Source organism: Leuciscus leuciscus, assembly GCF_965113295.1.
Source record: "Leuciscus leuciscus genome assembly, chromosome: 16".
Classification (NCBI taxonomy): Eukaryota; Metazoa; Chordata; class Actinopteri; order Cypriniformes; family Leuciscidae; genus Leuciscus; species Leuciscus leuciscus.
In genome coordinates, this window is record NC_138740.1 from 28,205,938 (window position 1) to 28,225,651 (window position 19,714).

At 36.3% G+C, this 19,714-nt stretch overlaps 1 protein-coding gene across 5 annotated transcripts in view; it reads left to right on the plus strand.

The window, feature by feature from the left end:
• Window positions 1-19,714, plus strand: part of cacna1bb (calcium channel, voltage-dependent, N type, alpha 1B subunit, b) — a 148,736-nt gene that overhangs the window by 54,293 nt on the left and 74,729 nt on the right. For all 5 annotated transcript variants that reach the window (XM_082140195.1, XM_082140194.1, XM_082140196.1 and 2 more), the window contains exons 6-8: window positions 7,272-7,363; window positions 7,494-7,646; window positions 9,410-9,597. In XM_082140195.1, the coding sequence (XP_081996321.1) occupies window positions 7,272-7,363; window positions 7,494-7,646; window positions 9,410-9,597 (433 nt within the window). The remainder of the gene's footprint in view (window positions 1-7,271; window positions 7,364-7,493; window positions 7,647-9,409; window positions 9,598-19,714) is intronic.

A 19,714-nucleotide genomic window follows, 5' to 3' on the forward strand; every position in this document is an offset into this window, starting at 1 on the left:
ATGCACTTGCAAAGGGACTCTGGCTTGAATTGATACAGTAAAACCGTCGCCATTGTTACTGTTTGAAATCACTAGCTGCGTCCCTATTCAGAGGTGAAATTCAGATATGGTTATGGGCAATTTGTTTTCAACACAAGCTGTAAGTGGTTGACCGTTCATAACAGACTGCACCATCTGACCAATCAGAGCAGAATAGAGTCTCGGAAAGGAGGGGATGAGAGACTGAATGCTTTATCGAACCGTTTCAGACACTGAAAAAAGAGGTTATGCAATGTATATTGTGAGAAAATATCTTGTGTATTTTTTGAACTTGGATGCATGTAAACCTATTGAGACTCCAAAACAAAATTAGGAGCCTTTAAAATAGCATAAAAAGGGCGCTTTAACTCTCCATTTGCTGTCCATTTAAACAATTGAGACACTAAAGATATAATACGATTTTTTACAACAGATTGTTTTGACTCATCATTTGTCGACAGGTGTACTGCTTGTAACATTTTCCAGGTACATTTCCCTTTGGATTCTGCTCAGGCTTGTTCTCTGATCTTAGAGGTCTCAGTTGCTCGGTTGAGGTCGTGAGGTCACTGTGTGCCCGAGGCTGACTGACAGCTCTCCTCTGACACTGGATGATCATCTGAGAGGGATAAGTCTCTTTCTGAGACTTGTGAAAAACCTAATTCCAGCACCATGTCCACCATGCAATGATAATTACATCACGGCACCCCCGCTGAGGGTGAGAAGTCTCCCTCACGCTCTCCCTTTCCACCACTGTCTTTCCCACTTCTCCCTCTTCATCCTGTCTTTCAGTTTGTATCACTGGCGAGTGCAGCGTGAGTTTAGCAGCTCATTCAGTTGAGTGCCACAGAAGTCAGCTGCCCTTCACCTCTGTAGCGGACAAAATCAGTAGCTGTCAATCACGTGTGTGTTAGTTATGAACCGCAGTCACAGGGACTGCTTTCATAAACATTCAGCTCCCAACTACTTAATTCTGGTTCATCATCTGACTGCAATTCTTTGTTGAAACAGCCACATATGCTCATTCTGACTTCTATTGTCTCCATTCTCATTATGCGCTGGGCCAAATCTACCAGTAACTCACTGAAATTTCTGTTTTAACTCGTGGGACTCCAAAGCAGGAGCTGATTGCCAATTTCTGACAGTATCTATTTTTGTGTACTGTATGTATGTGTTATTGTGTATATGCCTTTGTTTCTTTATGTGAGAGAGTTTTTCTTTGACCAATAGCAGATATCGTTCCTAGCCATATTTCCTGTGCCTGAGCTTTCTGCCCTCATGTAGAGATATATTCTGTCATTGATAAGCGGGATATTAAAAATGTCTCCTTTTTGCTTGCAGCTACCCTGCTACATTCAAAATAATAATGGTCTTTTTTTCTGCTAGTCTCTCCAAACCGCAGACAATCAGAGTCATATCTTACCATGAGGGTCCTATAAGAGTCCTTATATAAAGTGTAATCTTATAAGTCAAATATATCTGTCATCTTTTCCAATAGTTAACGAGTATACATTGCCATGTATCCCATACTTACAGGTTTTATACTATGAAAATGGCCCTTTTCTTAGTATGAAATGATATACACAAGTAAATGATGTTTTAAAGGTACAATATGTAGGAATTTTGTATAAAAATATCCAAAAACCACTTGCACAGTGTTATATATTTCTTTCAATTGTGTACTTCCATTATCCTGAATGTTTCCAAGAATTTGTAAATTCTGAGAAATTCACAATTTTAAAAAGTGACCGTCCCTGTTCACTTGTCGCCTGTCAATGACGTAATATCCGCGTTATCCCTGGTTTCTGCTTGTACTGCCATAGTAACCATGGCGACAGACGTGGACAACTGCGTAATGCGTAACATCTAGCGGCACGCTGTTGTTGTTTTGTTCAAACATTATGGACCATGGCAAGCAGACTTTGGGACTCCGTGGGAATGATATCTGTCTCTCATTCGCACGCAATCGCACCCTGCTTCATACCACTGTCATGTTAAAGGGATACTCCACCGTTTTTTCATATTAAACTATGTTATTCCCTTAACTAAGACGAGTTGATACATACCTCTCTCATCTCAGTGCGTGCACTCAATCGCTCTGACGCGCGGTGACACTCTGATAGTACTTAGCTTAGCCCAGTATATTCAATGGTATCTGACAGCAATGAATTTAGAAGTGACCAAACACATCAACGTTTTCCCTATTTAAAAACAGTTACACAAGTAGTTATACGATCAAGTATGGTGACACAAAATAAAACGTGGCGCTTTTCTAAGCGGGTTAAAAAGGATAACTATAATGTATGGCGGAATACAGTCACTTTTTACTGCGCCGAGTCGAACTACTCCCAAAAGTGCTATTCCGCCATACATTATAGTTATCCTTTTTAACCCGCTTAGAAAAGCGCCACGTTTTATTTTGTGTCACCATTCCTTGTGTCATTGTGTCACCTAAGTACTATCAGAGTGTCACTGCGCGTCAGAGCGACTGAGTGCACGCACTGAGATGAGAGAGGTATGTATCAACTCGTCTTAGTTAAGGGAATAACATAGTTTAATATGAAAAAACGGTGGAGTATCCCTTTAAAAAACATGAATGTTTTCACTCATTCATAAACATTATTTGATCCATCAGCATGACAGCAAGTCCCATCATTCCGCTTATTCACTGCGTCATCAACCTACGCCTTTATTTTAAGAGGTTAACAACCCCTAGCGGCGAAAAAAATTACATATTGTAGCTTTAAAGTAAGCATGAAACAAGTTGTGATTGTCTTTTCTTCCATATTTTGACGTTTGTCTAAATGAAATGGTTTCTTGAACAAGAAAAAAGTAGGGCAGAACTTGATTTTGTTGATCGGGAATTGATTGGATCGTTGGATTGTAGTGGTTTGCTATTGCTGTGATCTCATGTGATTGACAGGTTGTCCTGCACCAGTAAACATGAGCAGAGGAGAGGTGTGAATGGAGGATGGAGGGGAAGTTATTTTAATTAAAGATTACAAGGACACATGAATAGAAAATTATAATGATGTGCACGGATAAATAAATTATAATAAACCCTGCAGTATTCCATAAAAAATAAGAATTGTCAAATGGGATTTCATGGTAATTTTAATCATATTTATTTTTCTTCACTGCTGGCAAAATGGGCTTTCAATAAAATGTGCCTGCCTACACAGTAGAAAGGGGAACTTTTGAAATCGGTGAACCTATAGAAAACAGAGAAAATGGGCTGCTGTCTTCCCTTTTGCCAAATAGGTAGGAAAACTTCAACACCCATAATGCACTGGGCATGTTGCTGTCCAAGGCCACTCCCACCAGTCTGCTATGGATACGCTTGACCAGAACCAAATACCGCCTTGCTTTAGTAGGATATACTTCTTAGCAAACTTTTAGTCATAATGGTGTCAACTTGAATTGTTCCCGGGTGCTAAAATTCCAAGAGAAAATGTTCAGTGGTAGTGAGTTACTTTAGGTTTCCAGTGAAGGATCTAGCATGTTGTAGGCAGCAGCTAACGGCTGCAAAGAATTGTAAATACAGAGAGAAAATCTGAAAAACCTCTGTTTTCACAAAAGCCCTGGAGCTGTCATCCAGTGGAGCTTCTGCTGACAAATAAACATGAATTTATCTTTCCAGGTAACTACAAAGAACGAGTAAGCATTGGTAATTTACATACTACCGACACTGTAACAATACAAATCGGGTTGAAAAACAGCGAAGTTACGTTTTTTATGTGTGTTTTTTTACTATATTTTCTCAGAAACTTCAGAGAATCTACTTTGAATTGATTTTTTTGTCGAATATCACCATGCATATACACATTTTAGTTATAAAGTAAGAATCTTAATACAGACACTGAGTGTCTGTGCAAGTGAAAATAGTCATTGTGACATGTTGATTGTGTGGCAATAATAAACTTTAACGACATAACACATTCACTATGTCACAGTGTATTTTGAATGCTTGCATATAATGAGATTTTGGCTCTTCATAATGTGTCGGTAGCCCTTGACTTGTATTGCATAATTATGAAGCATATCTGTGAGATGTACAGCTCAGACTCTGACTGCACAGCTCCAGCAGAGGGCGCTGTGGTCGCTACACTAGATTACGTGTTCCTGAAAAGGTCAACTTTATAAAAAAAAAAGAATGTTGAAAACTTTGCCAACTCTTCATCCTTGTCTAACTTTCTTCCTCTCTTCCTCCTCCCTGTTTGTGTAGCGAGTTAGATAGATTGCGGGGGTGTTGCGGCAGCTCTATCATATTTAATGGGGCATGTCTGCTCAGCCTCACAGTACTCTGCATGATCCCTCCACCCCAACCCTCTGCTGCCATCCTCTCTTCCCTTTTCAGACATCCATCTTTCTTTCAATCTCTCCTCCTCCTATTCTTTCTCGTGTTATGAGCAAATCAGATCAGATGTCAGTGAAGAAAGATGCTCCTCTGCCAAACATAAGAACTGTAACTTTTATATAAGCTTACTCAGTTTGCCTGCTGTGAGTTGATGATTGTGATTTAATGGGAAGATCTTATTCACGGCCACATTTGCACAAATGCAGTGTGCGGCTGGTTCCACTCCAGTGCTGCTGAGGACATACAGGCTCATATGCGCTACGCCAGCCAGGCACATTGCCTTGGCAACATCTAATGGCTGTCATCTCGGCGGTGTCACTGTGTTGATGGGATTAGATTAGATTAGGTTATGCTGATTTTCCAGAACATAAACACACACAACACTGAAAGCAGACAGTTTGCTTCAGAGAGGTTTCTTGTGATTGCTACCTTACACGAATCACTGACCAAAAAGGTGATCCAGCAATTTAATACAGTGTGAGATGAGAATTAAAGACGTTTTTTTTTATAAAAAAAATTTTTTTGTGTGAAAAAAGAGAATTAAATATATAGAGTGACACCTGTGGTATCTTTGTAGATTTCTAATACTCTTGTTTTGCTTGCATTTTGGGGACCGATAATTATTATTATTAGTAGTAATTATCAAAAGTATATAATGTAATGTAAATAAAAATGTATTATGTATTATACAGTATATAATATAAATCATCTTTAAATTCAATATTTATTGATGAATGCATAAAATAATAAATTACAAAAAAAATGAATAGCCTACTATAAAACATAATTTTATCAGTATCAACAATAACAATAATAATAATTATTATTATTATTAGTAGTAGCAGTAGTAGAAGTATCAATTAACAAGTAAAAATAGTATGTAATTTAATGTAAATAATGAATTAATTTTGTATTATATATCATCTTAATAATGCTTATATAAATAATCTTTATATTCAAAATTGAATGATGAATGCATAAAATAATAAATTACAAAATAATATTATAAAATATGATAATTGACTATTGAATGAATTACAATGTAGCAAATTAGCTCAAAAGATATATAATTATTAATTATAAATATTTGAATTATTTTTAGAATTGACTGTCAATATTTGTACAATTATTTAATCAGTTCATCCAATGAACAGAAAGCGTAATCAGTTATTAATTCTAGGAAATACTTTCTGGCCAAGAAAGAATAACCTTTTCCAACAAAAGTAAATAAAGCACTAGCAGGGTAATAGCATAGGTATCGCAAGATCAAGATGTTTAAGTGACTTCAATATTTTTGTGAGTGGCAAACACAGAGACAATAAAACATGGATATAATGGTTTAATAAGTGAAACTACGGTAGGCTACACATACAACTAAACTAAGCAAAGATTGTATACAGAATCAAGAAAGTAAAGAAAAGTGAAGAAAGAGAGAGAGAAGAAAAGAGAATGGCAAGATTACAATCAGTTAACCACAACCTAAGAGAAACATAAAAGAATCAGGGTCACCTTAAAGGGGCACAATAACTTACAAACTCATCTAAAGGCTGCGAACGGGTACTTGCATGGACTTTGGTCGCTGAACAAGTCCAGATGCGGGAGATTCTTAATAATTTTGCCAGGAGTGCGCTGAAGCGTTCGTCTGGGTTCTTGGGGTGGTCCACGTTGAATTCAAAGAAGTTAGACAGGAAAACATTGTCTCAAAGAGATTGAGCAAAGATCTGAACTAATCAGACACTCTTAAAGGTCCAATCAGTTCACACCCATTTGGTGAGGTGACCAATCAAAGATGACCGGGAGAAAGTCTTTGTTCCATCTTATCTCCATTTGCATGTTCATGGTGGTATGGAGAATTTGTGCAGTCTTTACACAAAAGTATGGTAAAAATATTTATCATAACATGCTGTACACCATTGATTATAAAATCAAAAGAGGATTCTTTTGATACCAAGAAAGAATGGATTTGAAGACATTAAAGCAGTGATACATCATCTTTGGAAATCAACATTTGAAGTTACCCTAACATAACTAAAGAATCATAACTAGGCTAATAAAACATAGGGACATGCATAAACCACATGAGAAATCCTATAAACATTTGGGAAAGTTTGTGGGCAAGAATGGAGAAAATGTCCTTGTGTATTGGAAGTTTATCTCTATAGTCTTTGACCAAATGGCTAGTGCCGTCTGGTCTCCTGTGCTGTCTTTGAGGGTTGCAGACACAGTCTCTTGCTGAGATCGTTCAGGGTAGCAGAGGTGATAACGGTCTTTGAAGAGAACTGGTTTGAGTGCCGATGACAACAGGGGAGAGGGGGATGGCTTTATGATGTCTAGAGCATTTTGATTAAGTCCATTTGTTACAACAATAACATTTTACAATAAATATTTTATTATTATTATTATTATAAATATTATTATTATTATTAATCACTCATTATTACCAAATGAAAATAATATATACAATAATCTTTAAATTCAACGTTTAGTGATGATTAAAAATAATTAATAAAAAAATAATAAAAAAATGAACATTATAAAATATGATAATTGAATATTGAAATTAATTACAATAAATTGTTTTAAGTATTATTATTATGAACATCAATTTATCAAATAAAAACAATAGATACAAATAATATAATTTAAATATTATATTTAAGATAAATACTATTATTTACAATGTTATATTGTTTATATTTAAATTGTTTTGTTTAAATGTATTTAAACATTCTGTATTCTATATTTCTATAAAGGATGCAATCAAATATCCAAAATGGAAGCAGGCCAAATGGAATGATTTAAAAAACGAACAACCCATACTGATTGACCACTAATCTGAACTAAATGTCTATGGAGTCCCTGCTTTCTAATGAATTTTGCATGTTTGTGTTTGTGACAGGATTTTAACCACAGTTGGTTCAGAGTTCGACTTAAGAACATTGCGGGCCGTCAGAGTCCTGAGACCCCTCAAACTGGTGTCAGGAATCCCAAGTAAGTGTTTGGCAGTACAGAACACTTTGATTTAACACTGTTTGTTCAGATATTCAGACATTACAAATAGGTAGTAATGAAATAGTGAGACAGTTTTTCCAAATGTAACCAAATTTGGTTCTCTCTTTAGGTCTTCAAGTAGTATTAAAGTCCATAATGAAGGCCATGGTTCCCCTTCTTCAGATTGGACTGCTGCTGTTCTTTGCCATAGTTATGTTTGCCATCATCGGTGTGGAGTTCTACATGGGCAAGTTCCACCTCACCTGCTTTAGATTGGATACAGGTTAGTCTACTTCCTGGTGTTTTTTTCCCCCCTTCTTTTTATTGAAAATGTCCTATCAGAGTGTGAAGCTTCTTATGAGAGGACCCAGGAAATAAATCACACAGCCACTGCAGTCAGAGACGTTTCAAAGCACAGCATCTCAAAACATCCCTTTGAATCACACATGAAATAACAAATTCAGGTTGTCCAAGGAAAATAACTCCTTATCAGATTATGTTGAAGAATGAAGATAATAAAGACACTTTAGCAGAAAGAAACCTGCATTGGTATCACAAAATACAGAAGAAAAACAAAATAGGAACACACTCTGTACACAGAATTATTATGGGAAAGTATTATTGAATAAAATATGAGAAAGCCAACATACTGTTATACTACTTAAACTTATATTTCTTCTTATTATTATTATTCTGAGCCTAAAATTTCAACCCATAGACAAAATAACTGTTAAAAGTAAGCTGTTATGTCGGAGCAATATCACTGTGGGTGTGGAATTCCAAAGCTGCCAAAACAATACATTTGCAAGATGACCTGAGTCTGAGTCCCGGTTTATGGTTCAGGCTTTCTCAATCCAACATCAAAGTTTGTTCACAAACTTTAGCCTCTTGTTCTTACTTGCAACACTAAAGCTAGACAAAACCCGTTCTGATCAGAGGTCCTGTCAGGCTCTTCTTTTGCTTATGCAAATTTCCTCTTAACTGACTGACATTTACCCACAAAACCTTGCCCCCCTCCCGAAACCAGTTAAGCGTAAATCCCGTCCTGCAGAGCCAACTGCAGCTCAATCACGCAGTAACCTGTGAAGAAAAATTCCAGTGTACTTAAAAAAAATCATACAGAGACAATATATATTGGAATTAGAGGTGAGGGGAAAATTATATTTGAAATAATTTTTTAGGCTTAATAATGATAATTTTGTACTTTTGTACAATTATAACATAAATATCCTCTATTTAATATTTAAACAAAACATATCCTGTATAAAATTGCGCGTAATATTTTTCTCGAGAGCTTGAAGAGCAAATGTTTTTCTATTGTATCCTCACAGCACGGCTCTTGAAGATGAGGACATAAGCTGTGTTATTGCAGCTGGAGGCTGTGTATGTGTGTGCGTGCACACATGTTTGTGTATTTATGTACTATATTTCGGTGTCCATGGTGTGAGGGATCTTGACAGGTCGTTAATGTCATATGTGTGTGTGAGTTATTTCAGTTCGACACAGTGCGTGTAATTAGCTCGTGTTGGTAATGAGGTTTCCAATAAGAAGCTGAGCTGCTAACATGTGCTCAGCTGCTGCCTGATTCACCCCTCAATCAGCAACATCAGCAGGTGCTATGCCTCAGAGAGAGAGTGTGTGTGTGTGTGTGTGTGTATGTGGTTCAGGTAAACCCTACACTATGGGGGCAAAATGTCCCCACAAAGATGGCAATATCTGATATTCTTGTCCTTGTGGAGACATTTTTGGGTCTCCATGAGGAAAACAGCTTCTAAATCATACTAAGTGATGCTTTTTGAAAATGTAAAAATGCAGGAAATGTTTACTGACTGTAAGGGGATAGAATATACAGTTTGTACAGGATAAAAATCATATCTATGGAAAGTCCCTAAAAAACATGAAAACACAACTTAACAGTGTGTTTTTGTGTGTGTGTGTTTGACCAGTTTGGAAAGGGTGGTTGCAGTAATTTCCCCTTTATGTTTGTAATGATTATTGATTTAGGCCTATGTACAGTACATGACTCTTTTCTGTTTGTTTGTTTAGGAGAAAAGGTTGACGATTACCCATGTGGTATAGAGCCTCCCTCAAGACGGTGTCCCAATGGCACAGAATGTAAAGAGTACTGGAAAGGACCCAACTTCGGCATCACAAATTTCGATAACATCCTCTTCGCCATCCTCACAGTCTTCCAGTGCATCACCATGGAAGGATGGACTGATGTACTATATTATGTGAGTTGCTGTTAAAATAATTTAAATGAAAGTTCATGGGAAAAATGGAAATTGTCATTTACTCGCTCCCACATCATTCCTAATCCTTATAATTTTCTTTCTTCTATAATCTATATAAAGAGATGTGAGGCTGAATGTGTGAGCAGCTCTTTTCCATAAAACGGTAGATGGTGAATTATCATGACAAATGGCAAACAAAGCATCATAGAAGTATTCCATCGAATCTGTGCACTACATTCTACGTTTTCTGAGGTGATATATAGGCTGAGAAAGCTTAGGCTTATGCGAGACTTGTCGCCTCACTGTCCTATAAGCCAATGGTTTCAGAGACTTCCAAACTCATTCTTCTCCCTTCTCCCATCACATATCAGCTCAAAGAGTTGATAAAGTTTATTTTAAATAACAAGTTAGAAAATATTCGAAAAGTGGAAATAAAGTGCCTAACGGGTATTTAGTAGTGGGAATAAAGTACATGTGTAGGAGTAAGTAGGGGGTGGGCTTTAGGGATAGGGACATGTATTGCCCTATTAAAGCAGCATCCATTTATGATTTTGATAAATATAATCATATACACTGAATATGGTTTTACACTGAAAATGAAGTGTACCTGGGCCTTTATGTTCAAAAGAAAGAGTTCTTTTTGTACAAAAATGGCTCTTAACCGGACTAAAAAGACAAACAGATTACAGAAATGGCTACAGTAAGGGGGAAGATCACTGAATATTTATCTGTTGGTCACACAAAACTTAAAAAAAAAAAATCAGAAGACATGGAATATGGTGCACAAGTCATATGCCCTATTTTTTTAAATCTTTATGGTACTTTTTTGTAATTTTGGAGCTTGGCATTATTCACCATCACAAAATGACTTTTCCATGCATTGAAAGAATTGTAATCTTCCCAAGAGGAAGAAAATTATAAAAAAAATGTAACATGAGGGCGAGTAAGCAATGACATCAATTTCATTTTTAGGTGAACTCTTTAACCTCACACACACATAAACACACATGCATTTACAGACATGCACAGTGTGGAATGTTGATGTGGAATATTGTTTGTGTAACTCAAAGGCATTTCTTTGTTTCTGAATGTTGTGTTGTGTTTTAGAACATCTGACAGCCTGTGTTCTGCTTGTCTGAGTGTTGAGCTCATGAGACTGTCTAAGGCTACGTTCACACTGCAGGGCTTAATGCTCAATTCCGATTTTTTGAAAAAATTCGATTTTTTTGCAAGGCCGTTCACATTTCCAATTAAATGCGACCTTTTGTGATCTCCTGTGTGAACGTGAAATGACCCAGAAGTGACCCGCATGCGCAGAAGAGTACTCAACGCTCAACGACGTCACTTGTTGTTTGCGGAAGTAGCTAAACTTTAACTGTGATTCTCTCTCACACACACACACACACACACACACGAGCGCGCGCAGCGACCGTTACACAAGAGCCAGACAGCAGCCGCTGACCTATCTAATATCAGATTCAGCACAAATAAGTTAACATAACGTATATATAATGGCCATGGGCTTTTAAAAAAATTTTTTTTATTAACGGGCTCGTCGAGGTCGACCCGTTCGGCAGATTTACCTCAGCTCGACGAATATGCAGTCCGTTTTCAAACCGACGACTACTTCAACGCAGGATTATGACGTTTTTCGCGTATCAATGACGTGCGGGTCGGATAAATGCGACCTGGCCGTTCAGACTGAAGTCGCATTTGAAAAGATCGGATATGTATCGGATTTGGGACCACATACCCAAGTGGCCTGGGTCGCATTTGAAAAGATCGGATCTGTGTCGTTCAGACTGTCATGAAAAGATCAGATACAGGTCGCATAGGGGCAAAAAAATCGGAATTGGGTCGTTTCAGCCTGCAGTGTGAACGTAGCCTAAAGGTGCTAAAATCTGTGTGTGTGTGTGTGCCTGCTGATGTGAATACAAAGTGGAAGAGTGGAAAGAAGTCTGCTTTAATTGCAGACTGTTAAATATGCAAAAGAACATTATTTATGATATGCAGGAATTTCACGCTTATAGAAAACCCTACTCTGGCCAGTCATTATAGAGATATCACATTCAGGATAGATGCTGGCATGGACGGAACTGTCTCAGTAACGCTTCCTGGGAGCGTAGTATAAATCCTGCTGAGTGACAGCAAAGACAGACTGCTGTAGTTTCACCTGCTCCCCTTCTCCTCACAGTTTACTAATGTGTACAGAGCATTAGACTGCCAGAACATGGTGTGGGGCAGCATATGCCACCCTGTTCCCACACCACTCCTCCCTCCCGCCGAAGTCGAGAATTATGCTAAGCTGAACTCAAACTGTACGCTGCCAACCTGTTCCTGTCATATGTGGAGGTCTGCTGGTTATGCTGATACCCTCTCTCTTTCTCTCACTTTCACCCACCCACTTTCTAACACACGAACTCTGTTCCAAAATCTAGTGAGCCGCCTCACGGTCTACTTCATTTTAGTATCCTAACCATCACGGAACCCCTTAAATGAACAATTAGAGCTAATATTGAGTTAAACAATCCTTTTTAATTACACTCAATATTTTTCATCGATACTTGTTAGGATTGAATAAGCTTATTTGCAGGGTTCAAAAGTAAGGATTTTTTTAATGCTTGCTTAAACTAAACAACTTGATTTTTCCAACACAAAACTACATATTTTTATGAAAAAATATATACAGTATGTACATTTTAAAGTGTTGATATAATACTAATAATACTTTAATTATACTCTACTTTCATCTGTATTTTTTTTTTTTTTTACAGATGATTAAACCTTTTTTTTCTTCTTTTTAATTTTTTTTTTTTTTTAAGTATTATACATTTTTCACACTAGTGCACAATTTTTCATGATTGTTTTCATTCAATGTTAGATTTTCCTTTCAAAGAAAATTTGACATTATGTCTGTAAATTATAGGAAAATACAGATTTATTTATTATTTTATTTATCCTGAAAATACAAGAAAATACATGGCAGAAATAAACATATAAATGCTTTTGCTGTAAAATGATGCCAAACATGACTTATTATTATTAATTAACTTGTAATGTTTAACCCATTCTTAATGATGCTACCCAGACTGTCACAAATCTTGGAATTTTGATAAATTCAGGCAATTTTATATAAAATATATTTTGCATATGTAAATTAATAATTGTTTAAACTAAATGTTAGATTTTCCTTACAAAGAAAAATGTAAATATGTCTGTAAATTATACAGCTATTGTAATGATACAAACACTTTTGCTTGAAAATGATGGCATATACATGACTATTTATTACTATAATTAGATTGTAATTTTTAACCCATTCTTACTGATGCTACCAAGATTGTCACAAACATTGCAAATTTGGCAAATCCTCGGTGTCAGACAGTTACATCTTTTTACCTAGCTGACAAGCTAAAAAATAGTTGACTGGATTTCGCAATCACTATTACTAAAAAACACAAACAAATGCTGCCCCTGAAGGCAGCTCACTATGTTTTAGAACAGAACACATCTCTCTCTCTACACTCATGCACTTGCTATGAGTTTTCTTATTAAGTACGATAAACATTTTCACAAGGCAACTTTAGCACAGCCTGCGTGTACAGTATGCGTGAGTGTATCTGATTAGCATGGGCTTGAGGGCCACATGACCTCTCAAACTGCATTGGTGGCCCCTCAGGCATTCTGCAGGGCCTTTAAAAACAACATTTGTTCTCAGAATACTGTAAACGCACGTCTCTGGGAGACCACAGTGGCTTCATAATTTTATTGCCAATTTGTAACTACTGGAGCTTGTAGTTTAACCATTCCTTATAGCCCAGGGGCTTCAATCCTATTTCACAGAGACTGACTCGTTTATAAAGTATCTCAGTGCAGTTCTTAATCCCTCTGCATTGAAAAGCAAAGACCTATAATTGGTGACAAATAGAGAGTAAATCAATATATGTATTGTTCATCATAAGCCTTAGATCTTTCCCAGAAGTCACCCGTATGAGTGGCAGTTCTTAACGGTGTGCCAGAAGCAAGTTCAAAGTTTTCTTCCATCTTGTAGATGAATAGAAAACATACTTTATTTTTTAAATATATATATTAAACCAAATTATTTATATAGACATAATGCACTATGCAGTTCAGCCAAACATTAAAAAAATACAGTATTTCAGTATTTCAACATGCATTTCTTCCAAAAAAGTTTGATATTATATATAAAATATTATACAGAAGATATTATACAGTAATATAATTAAATACAATTTACTAAACAATGTTCTAAAAATATATGGTAACACTACGGTAATGGTAACTACATCATATATGTATCTATGGTTACACTTTATTTTAAGGTGTCATTGTTACAGTGTAATTATATATTTAAGTACTGAGTAATATTCATTAACAACATGTACTTACTATAGGGTTAGGGTAGATTAGGGTTTTGTTGAGGGTTAGTTGCATGTAATTATGCATCATTTACTGTTACTACTATGGTAACATGTAACGTAACAAGGACACTTTAAAATAAAGTGTTACTGTAACTACATAATATATGTGTAACTACACAAGTTAACACAAACTAATAATGAAATGCACTTCTACAGCGTTTATTAATCTTTGAAAATTAAATTTCAACATTTACTAATACATTATTAAAATCAAAAGTTGTATTTGTTAACATTAGTTAATGCACTGTGAAGTAACATGAACAAACAATGAACAGCGTTATTTTTATAGTGTTAACAAAGATGGACAAATACAGCAACAAAGTTATTGCTCATGGTTAATGTTAGTTAATACAACAAATGAAACCATATTGTAAAGTGTTGCCAAAGATATTTGTAAGGAGTACATGTGTTTCCACCACAACACAGTTAATGTATAGAAACAGCACAAGGCATGAAATCAGCCTCCGTCTTAGTAATTCATGGAATATAGTGTTCTGAATACTTTTTTTAAAGCTACTGTGGAAGATGATGTGTGATATGCTGCTTTTTGAGATCCTGTTTATGGTTTGAATGCAGGATGGATCACATCGTGAAATAAGAATAATGACAGCACTCCATTTTCTAGATTGCATGTCAGAGTAGCTGGAATGTGACTCCTCGGATGGATGTCTTTATAGCGCTGTGATGGAACGACACAATGGAATAATGGGATTGTTTGTAATGGATTATACAAATAAATTCTTTATTTTATACACCAAATGTTCCCAATGCAGCAAAACCGTGACTGTGATATATAATCATATTCTAAGATTCAAATCCTAGGTAAAAACAACCGGTTGTGTGCCTTGTCGAAATGAAAAGGCATTTCTTTATTGAGCATCAAGTTGTAGCTCTATAAATGACAGACAGGCAGAGAGGGCCAGAGGTTAGTGTAAGTTTCTCAACCTAAGGAGCTACATTATCTCAACCTATAATGAGCTGCGGCATAGCAAGCCAGCGGGGGCGGAGTCTTCTGCTAATGACACGGCACTCCTCATTTCATGCCTGTTAGTTTTATTACCCTCTCACTGTGCTAGAGATTAATCACTTTATGCTTAATTACCACTACTGTGTCATGCTTGTTTGGGGACGCTGGTCAGATCCCCTGTAGTGGAACAACACTACCTGTTGGAGATGATGATGTTGTTGTTGTTGCTATTGAGAAATTTATTTATTTATTTAAAGGCACACTATGTAAGATTTTTAGATCAACATAGCCAAAAACCACTAGAACAATGTTGTATATTTTGTTGATTTGTGTACTTACATTATCCCAAATGTTTCTAAGAATGTTTAAATCCAGAGAAATAAGCAGTTTTAACCAGGACACGGATCGTGTCCGTGTGTCGCCTATCAATGACATCATACCTGTGTTACCCTCGATTTCCGGTTTTGTTTTGTAAAAAACCAACATTAAAGGCTCTTTAATATATTATGTGTTTTATTAAACAGGTGAGCAACTGTTTGGATACATTCATTGACAGAAAACGAATCATTGTTATACAGCTCAACACAGTTCATCTTTTTGTTTAAATCTCGTTTTCTTGATTTACCGCGAGTACCATATTTACCATGCCTAATATCGCTGCAGTGTGCAACATCATATAGTAGCCGCCGAGCGAACACACAGAGTAGCATTGTAACAACTTTCATCACACTCAAATGTATCTAATATGATAAAACAGCACTGTGTTACCCCACTTACGCGTGACCGGAAGAAGGCATAATAAAAGCTCCACTGCTCTCGAGCTGTATCATACTTGTCTCTCCTTAGCAATCACTCCAGCGGCCTTGTTCCGCTCCAACGGCTTTCATAACGTTAATAAATTTTTAATACATTACCGGTCATCCATGAATATTATTTCTACCCGAGTCCCATCGTATTCTCCACTGGCTGTAGAGGTGAAGACAACAACTCCCATGATTCTCGAAATCAAGGCGTCATCAAGCTACCTTTTTTAAAAATAAACGACCTCTAGTGGCGAAAAGTTACATTGTGTGCCTTTAAATAAAATGTATCTAAAGAGTACAGTTTATTTAAATGTTTTTTTTTTATCATTTAGAATTTATTTACAGAGTAAAATTAATTGACAGACTTTCTCTTTATGTCACCATGGCTATATGCAGAAAACAGTCATTTGTAATTTGTGTTTTAGAGAGCTAAATACTGTTATGACTTCACACAGTTTGGTTATTATTCATTAAGATTTTATTTGTAATTTGTTCTTGATTGGATTTGTTACAGTGTCAGTTATTTTAAGACTTTCTAGTGTTATAGAAGTCAACATCTTTGGTCAATTTCAACCTTGAAAAGTGAAATAGAGCGGCATTTGAATTTGGACTTGAAAACTTTTGTGGCAAGGAGATTTGTATGAACATGGCCAAACCCAGGGAGATATATACAGTTAATGATAAACATTCAGTTGTACATTTGAATAATTGCATAATTGTACATTTGCAGAAGAAATGCCATTGCTTACATTGGATAGCATCATAGGTTGCTAGAAGACCTGTTGACACTGGCATACTTTATGGTAGCATTGCCATTTTGTTTCCTTACATGCCTGTCATCTTTTGAGCATCAAGCAAGGGAAATTTTTATTTATTTATAAGAAGTAGGAATAACCCACGTCTTTGAATGGAATGCAGCATTAAACTAGATTGGTTTTCCTTCGATCACTGATCTTGAATTTTTTGTTTTGTTTTTCTCCAAAAAAACAACCCTTGTTGAAGGTCTCGTGTAATTTCTAAAAGTATTTTAAGGGACCTTTTTGTGGTGATTTTGAAATTAGTCACGTCTTGATGTTGTCGTACCTAAAGCATCTTTAATTAATCTAAAATGTACCTTCTGGTCAAGCATTTGTAATGTTAATATGTCTATAATAAAACAGTCAACTCCCACCGGGGCGGTAATAAGGTGTCATTTATTGACGTGTGAGAGCATGCTGTCCAAAAAGAGACATCATGTGGTCAGTAGCCCCATGTGTGACAATTGTTTCACTAAAATGTATAGTCAGCCCGCAGCTGTTGTGCTATTCCAGTAGCCAGTGTGTGTGTTTGGATGTAATCAGTGTTTTTGCTCTTGTTACTGCAGGCTGAGTCACCAGGCCTCTGTGCACCTTGACCCTGTCAGCCGGTCATCCTGGGCTGTCAGACCCATCCCAGAGCTCATTAAACATCTTTAAAAATAGCCTGTTGGGAGCTGGATGGAGGACAATCTTATTTGGATGCATGCAGCATTGAATCATTTCAGACCTTTTCCCTTCTTTCCCCTCCCCTTTTTGGATATAACTCATTACAGTGGTAGTGAAAAATATGCGTAGATGTAAATGCATGTGTCTTATTCCCTATCACCCTGCAATCCAGTTGAACCAGGAGCTAAGTGCACTGAAATAATGCTGCACCATATTTAAAGTAAGCCGTGGGGTTTCTTGTGGGCCCAGAAAGGTGCGGCAGTAATAATCATCGAATTATGATCAAATGATGGAGAAAAACATTATATCTGGGCATATATCCAGACCCACAGTGCAGTCGAGACACTCAGCATTTTAAAGAGCTGATTCAGGTGTATAAATCACAATATTAGACTGATACTGTACGGTCTCAGGAAAGTACTCAACATAGTGAATCAGGTGCTAAATCAAATAAATTATGCTGTTCATTCTTACATTTTGAATTCATCCCACAGCCTTTATTATTTGTATTATCTTGGCATAAGAGGGAGAGAAAGAAAGCGAAATATGTTCATTATATCAGAAGAGCTTATTATATAGTTTGTGTCCCGGTAAGAACTAAATATTACACTAATATCACACTTACTTGTTCTGACACTTTATTCAGTTGACTGTGCATAATGCTGAATAAAGCATTATGATAATCACCGTTTACAGATTAAGTAGAGGTATGTCTGCTCACAGTGTTTCAAAGGAAGTGTTACAAAAGCCTTTAAGGATGCAGTAGACCAAATAAGATAAATTAGATGAAGTGCAATGTCACAGTGAAACAGGTTAAGGGGAATATGATAAATGTGCTTTTTGCTGTACTGTAGTTGCCTAAAAAATTCTCACACCTCTAATATATAATTCCATATATTTGCATTGTTTTGGCATTTGATTATAGTTCAAATGTTTGTGGAAAAATACCATTGTTGCTTTGTGTGTGACCTTGTTGATTGTTTCTTGGCTTTAGTAGTCAGGTTCTTTTGGGAATGTTTAAAGGCAAGCAGCCTTTGCAATGTGATAAAAAAAAAAAACTACAAATTGAGAGCCCTTTGCTGCATCTTCTCTCTGTTACTTTTTGTTAAGTAGCTTAAGTAGTTAAGTAGTAATCCTGTGATGTCTCTTTCATAACAGGTTCATAACAATGAGGTCTTGCAATTCCTGATTTTGCTGCAAAACTTTACCTTAACCAGGTTTAGACATCCGGTTTAGATGATGTAATGTAATGTGAGGAAACATGTAATGTCCTTCCTTATAGTGAATAGTATAGTGAATAAATAAAGCAGTGCTGTACAATTACATAATATACCTCAAAATGTAATTGCAAAATGAATGCTCTGGTTTGTTCTTGTACATAATGTACAGTACTTGCGGTTTATTTTGATTGTAGACACTAAGCCACTTATATTCTATCTTCTAACACTCTGCAATGATGAATTGCTTTGACGTTCCAGAGAAACGTAATTCCCTAAGTAGTTCCTTCGTCAGCATAAGGGAGTATAGACGGGCTCATCTGGGCACTGAGCATTGACTGAGGGACTGTTTCACACAGGTTCCCATCGTCCCTCATGGGAGCTTATCCCTCCTGCTCCTCTCACTGTTGCTTAATTAGGAGTGAAATGACTGAGTGCAGGTCTCAGACGCAGCAGCCTGCAGGAATACTGAGACACACGCTGATGGTGGTGGGAAAAAACTGTGGATACTGTAGCCTCAAATGATATTTTCAGTATGGTCATGTTTTTTCTTTAATGTAATTGAAGGATTGATTCTCCTTCATTGTCTCTCTACCTGCTGGATGTTGATACAAATTCTCACCTTTAATTTTATATTTGTACCATAGTTATAGCAGGAATTATATCGCACACACTGTATACTGTATAAAGTCGAGTAGAGATATTGAAAACAAGACCGAGACATTTTAGATAAAGGTAAGCATCATATTTATGGTCCTTTCTAAGAATCCTCATTTAAGCCACATTCTGTGGCAGGAACCAATTTATTCTTCTATGAGAAGTCAGTTCCAAATAAATAAATACAAGATGGCAGAAAAAGGAAAAGAAATATAGATTTTAAATCAAATTCATTCAAGACTGGAAAAAAAATATGAAAGAATAAAAACTAATTCAATATAATTGACTATTTATTTAGTTATGTTTTTTAGAATACCATGTTGTTAGCTTAGCAACATACTATCATCAAACTCCATTGAAATCAATTGTGAGTGGAGTCTCCTGTATGCTTCATGTGATGAGTGTTACTGTCTATGTAGAGCGCTTTAAATCAGTCCATGTTTGTTATGCTACAGTACCTTTAGCCAGCTACCTATACTTAGTCAATGCGCGACGCGTGCTAGGCTTCGGAAAAGTGCTAACATGTAATCTGATCTGGACTAAAACCAATGGAAACAAAATGATGTAT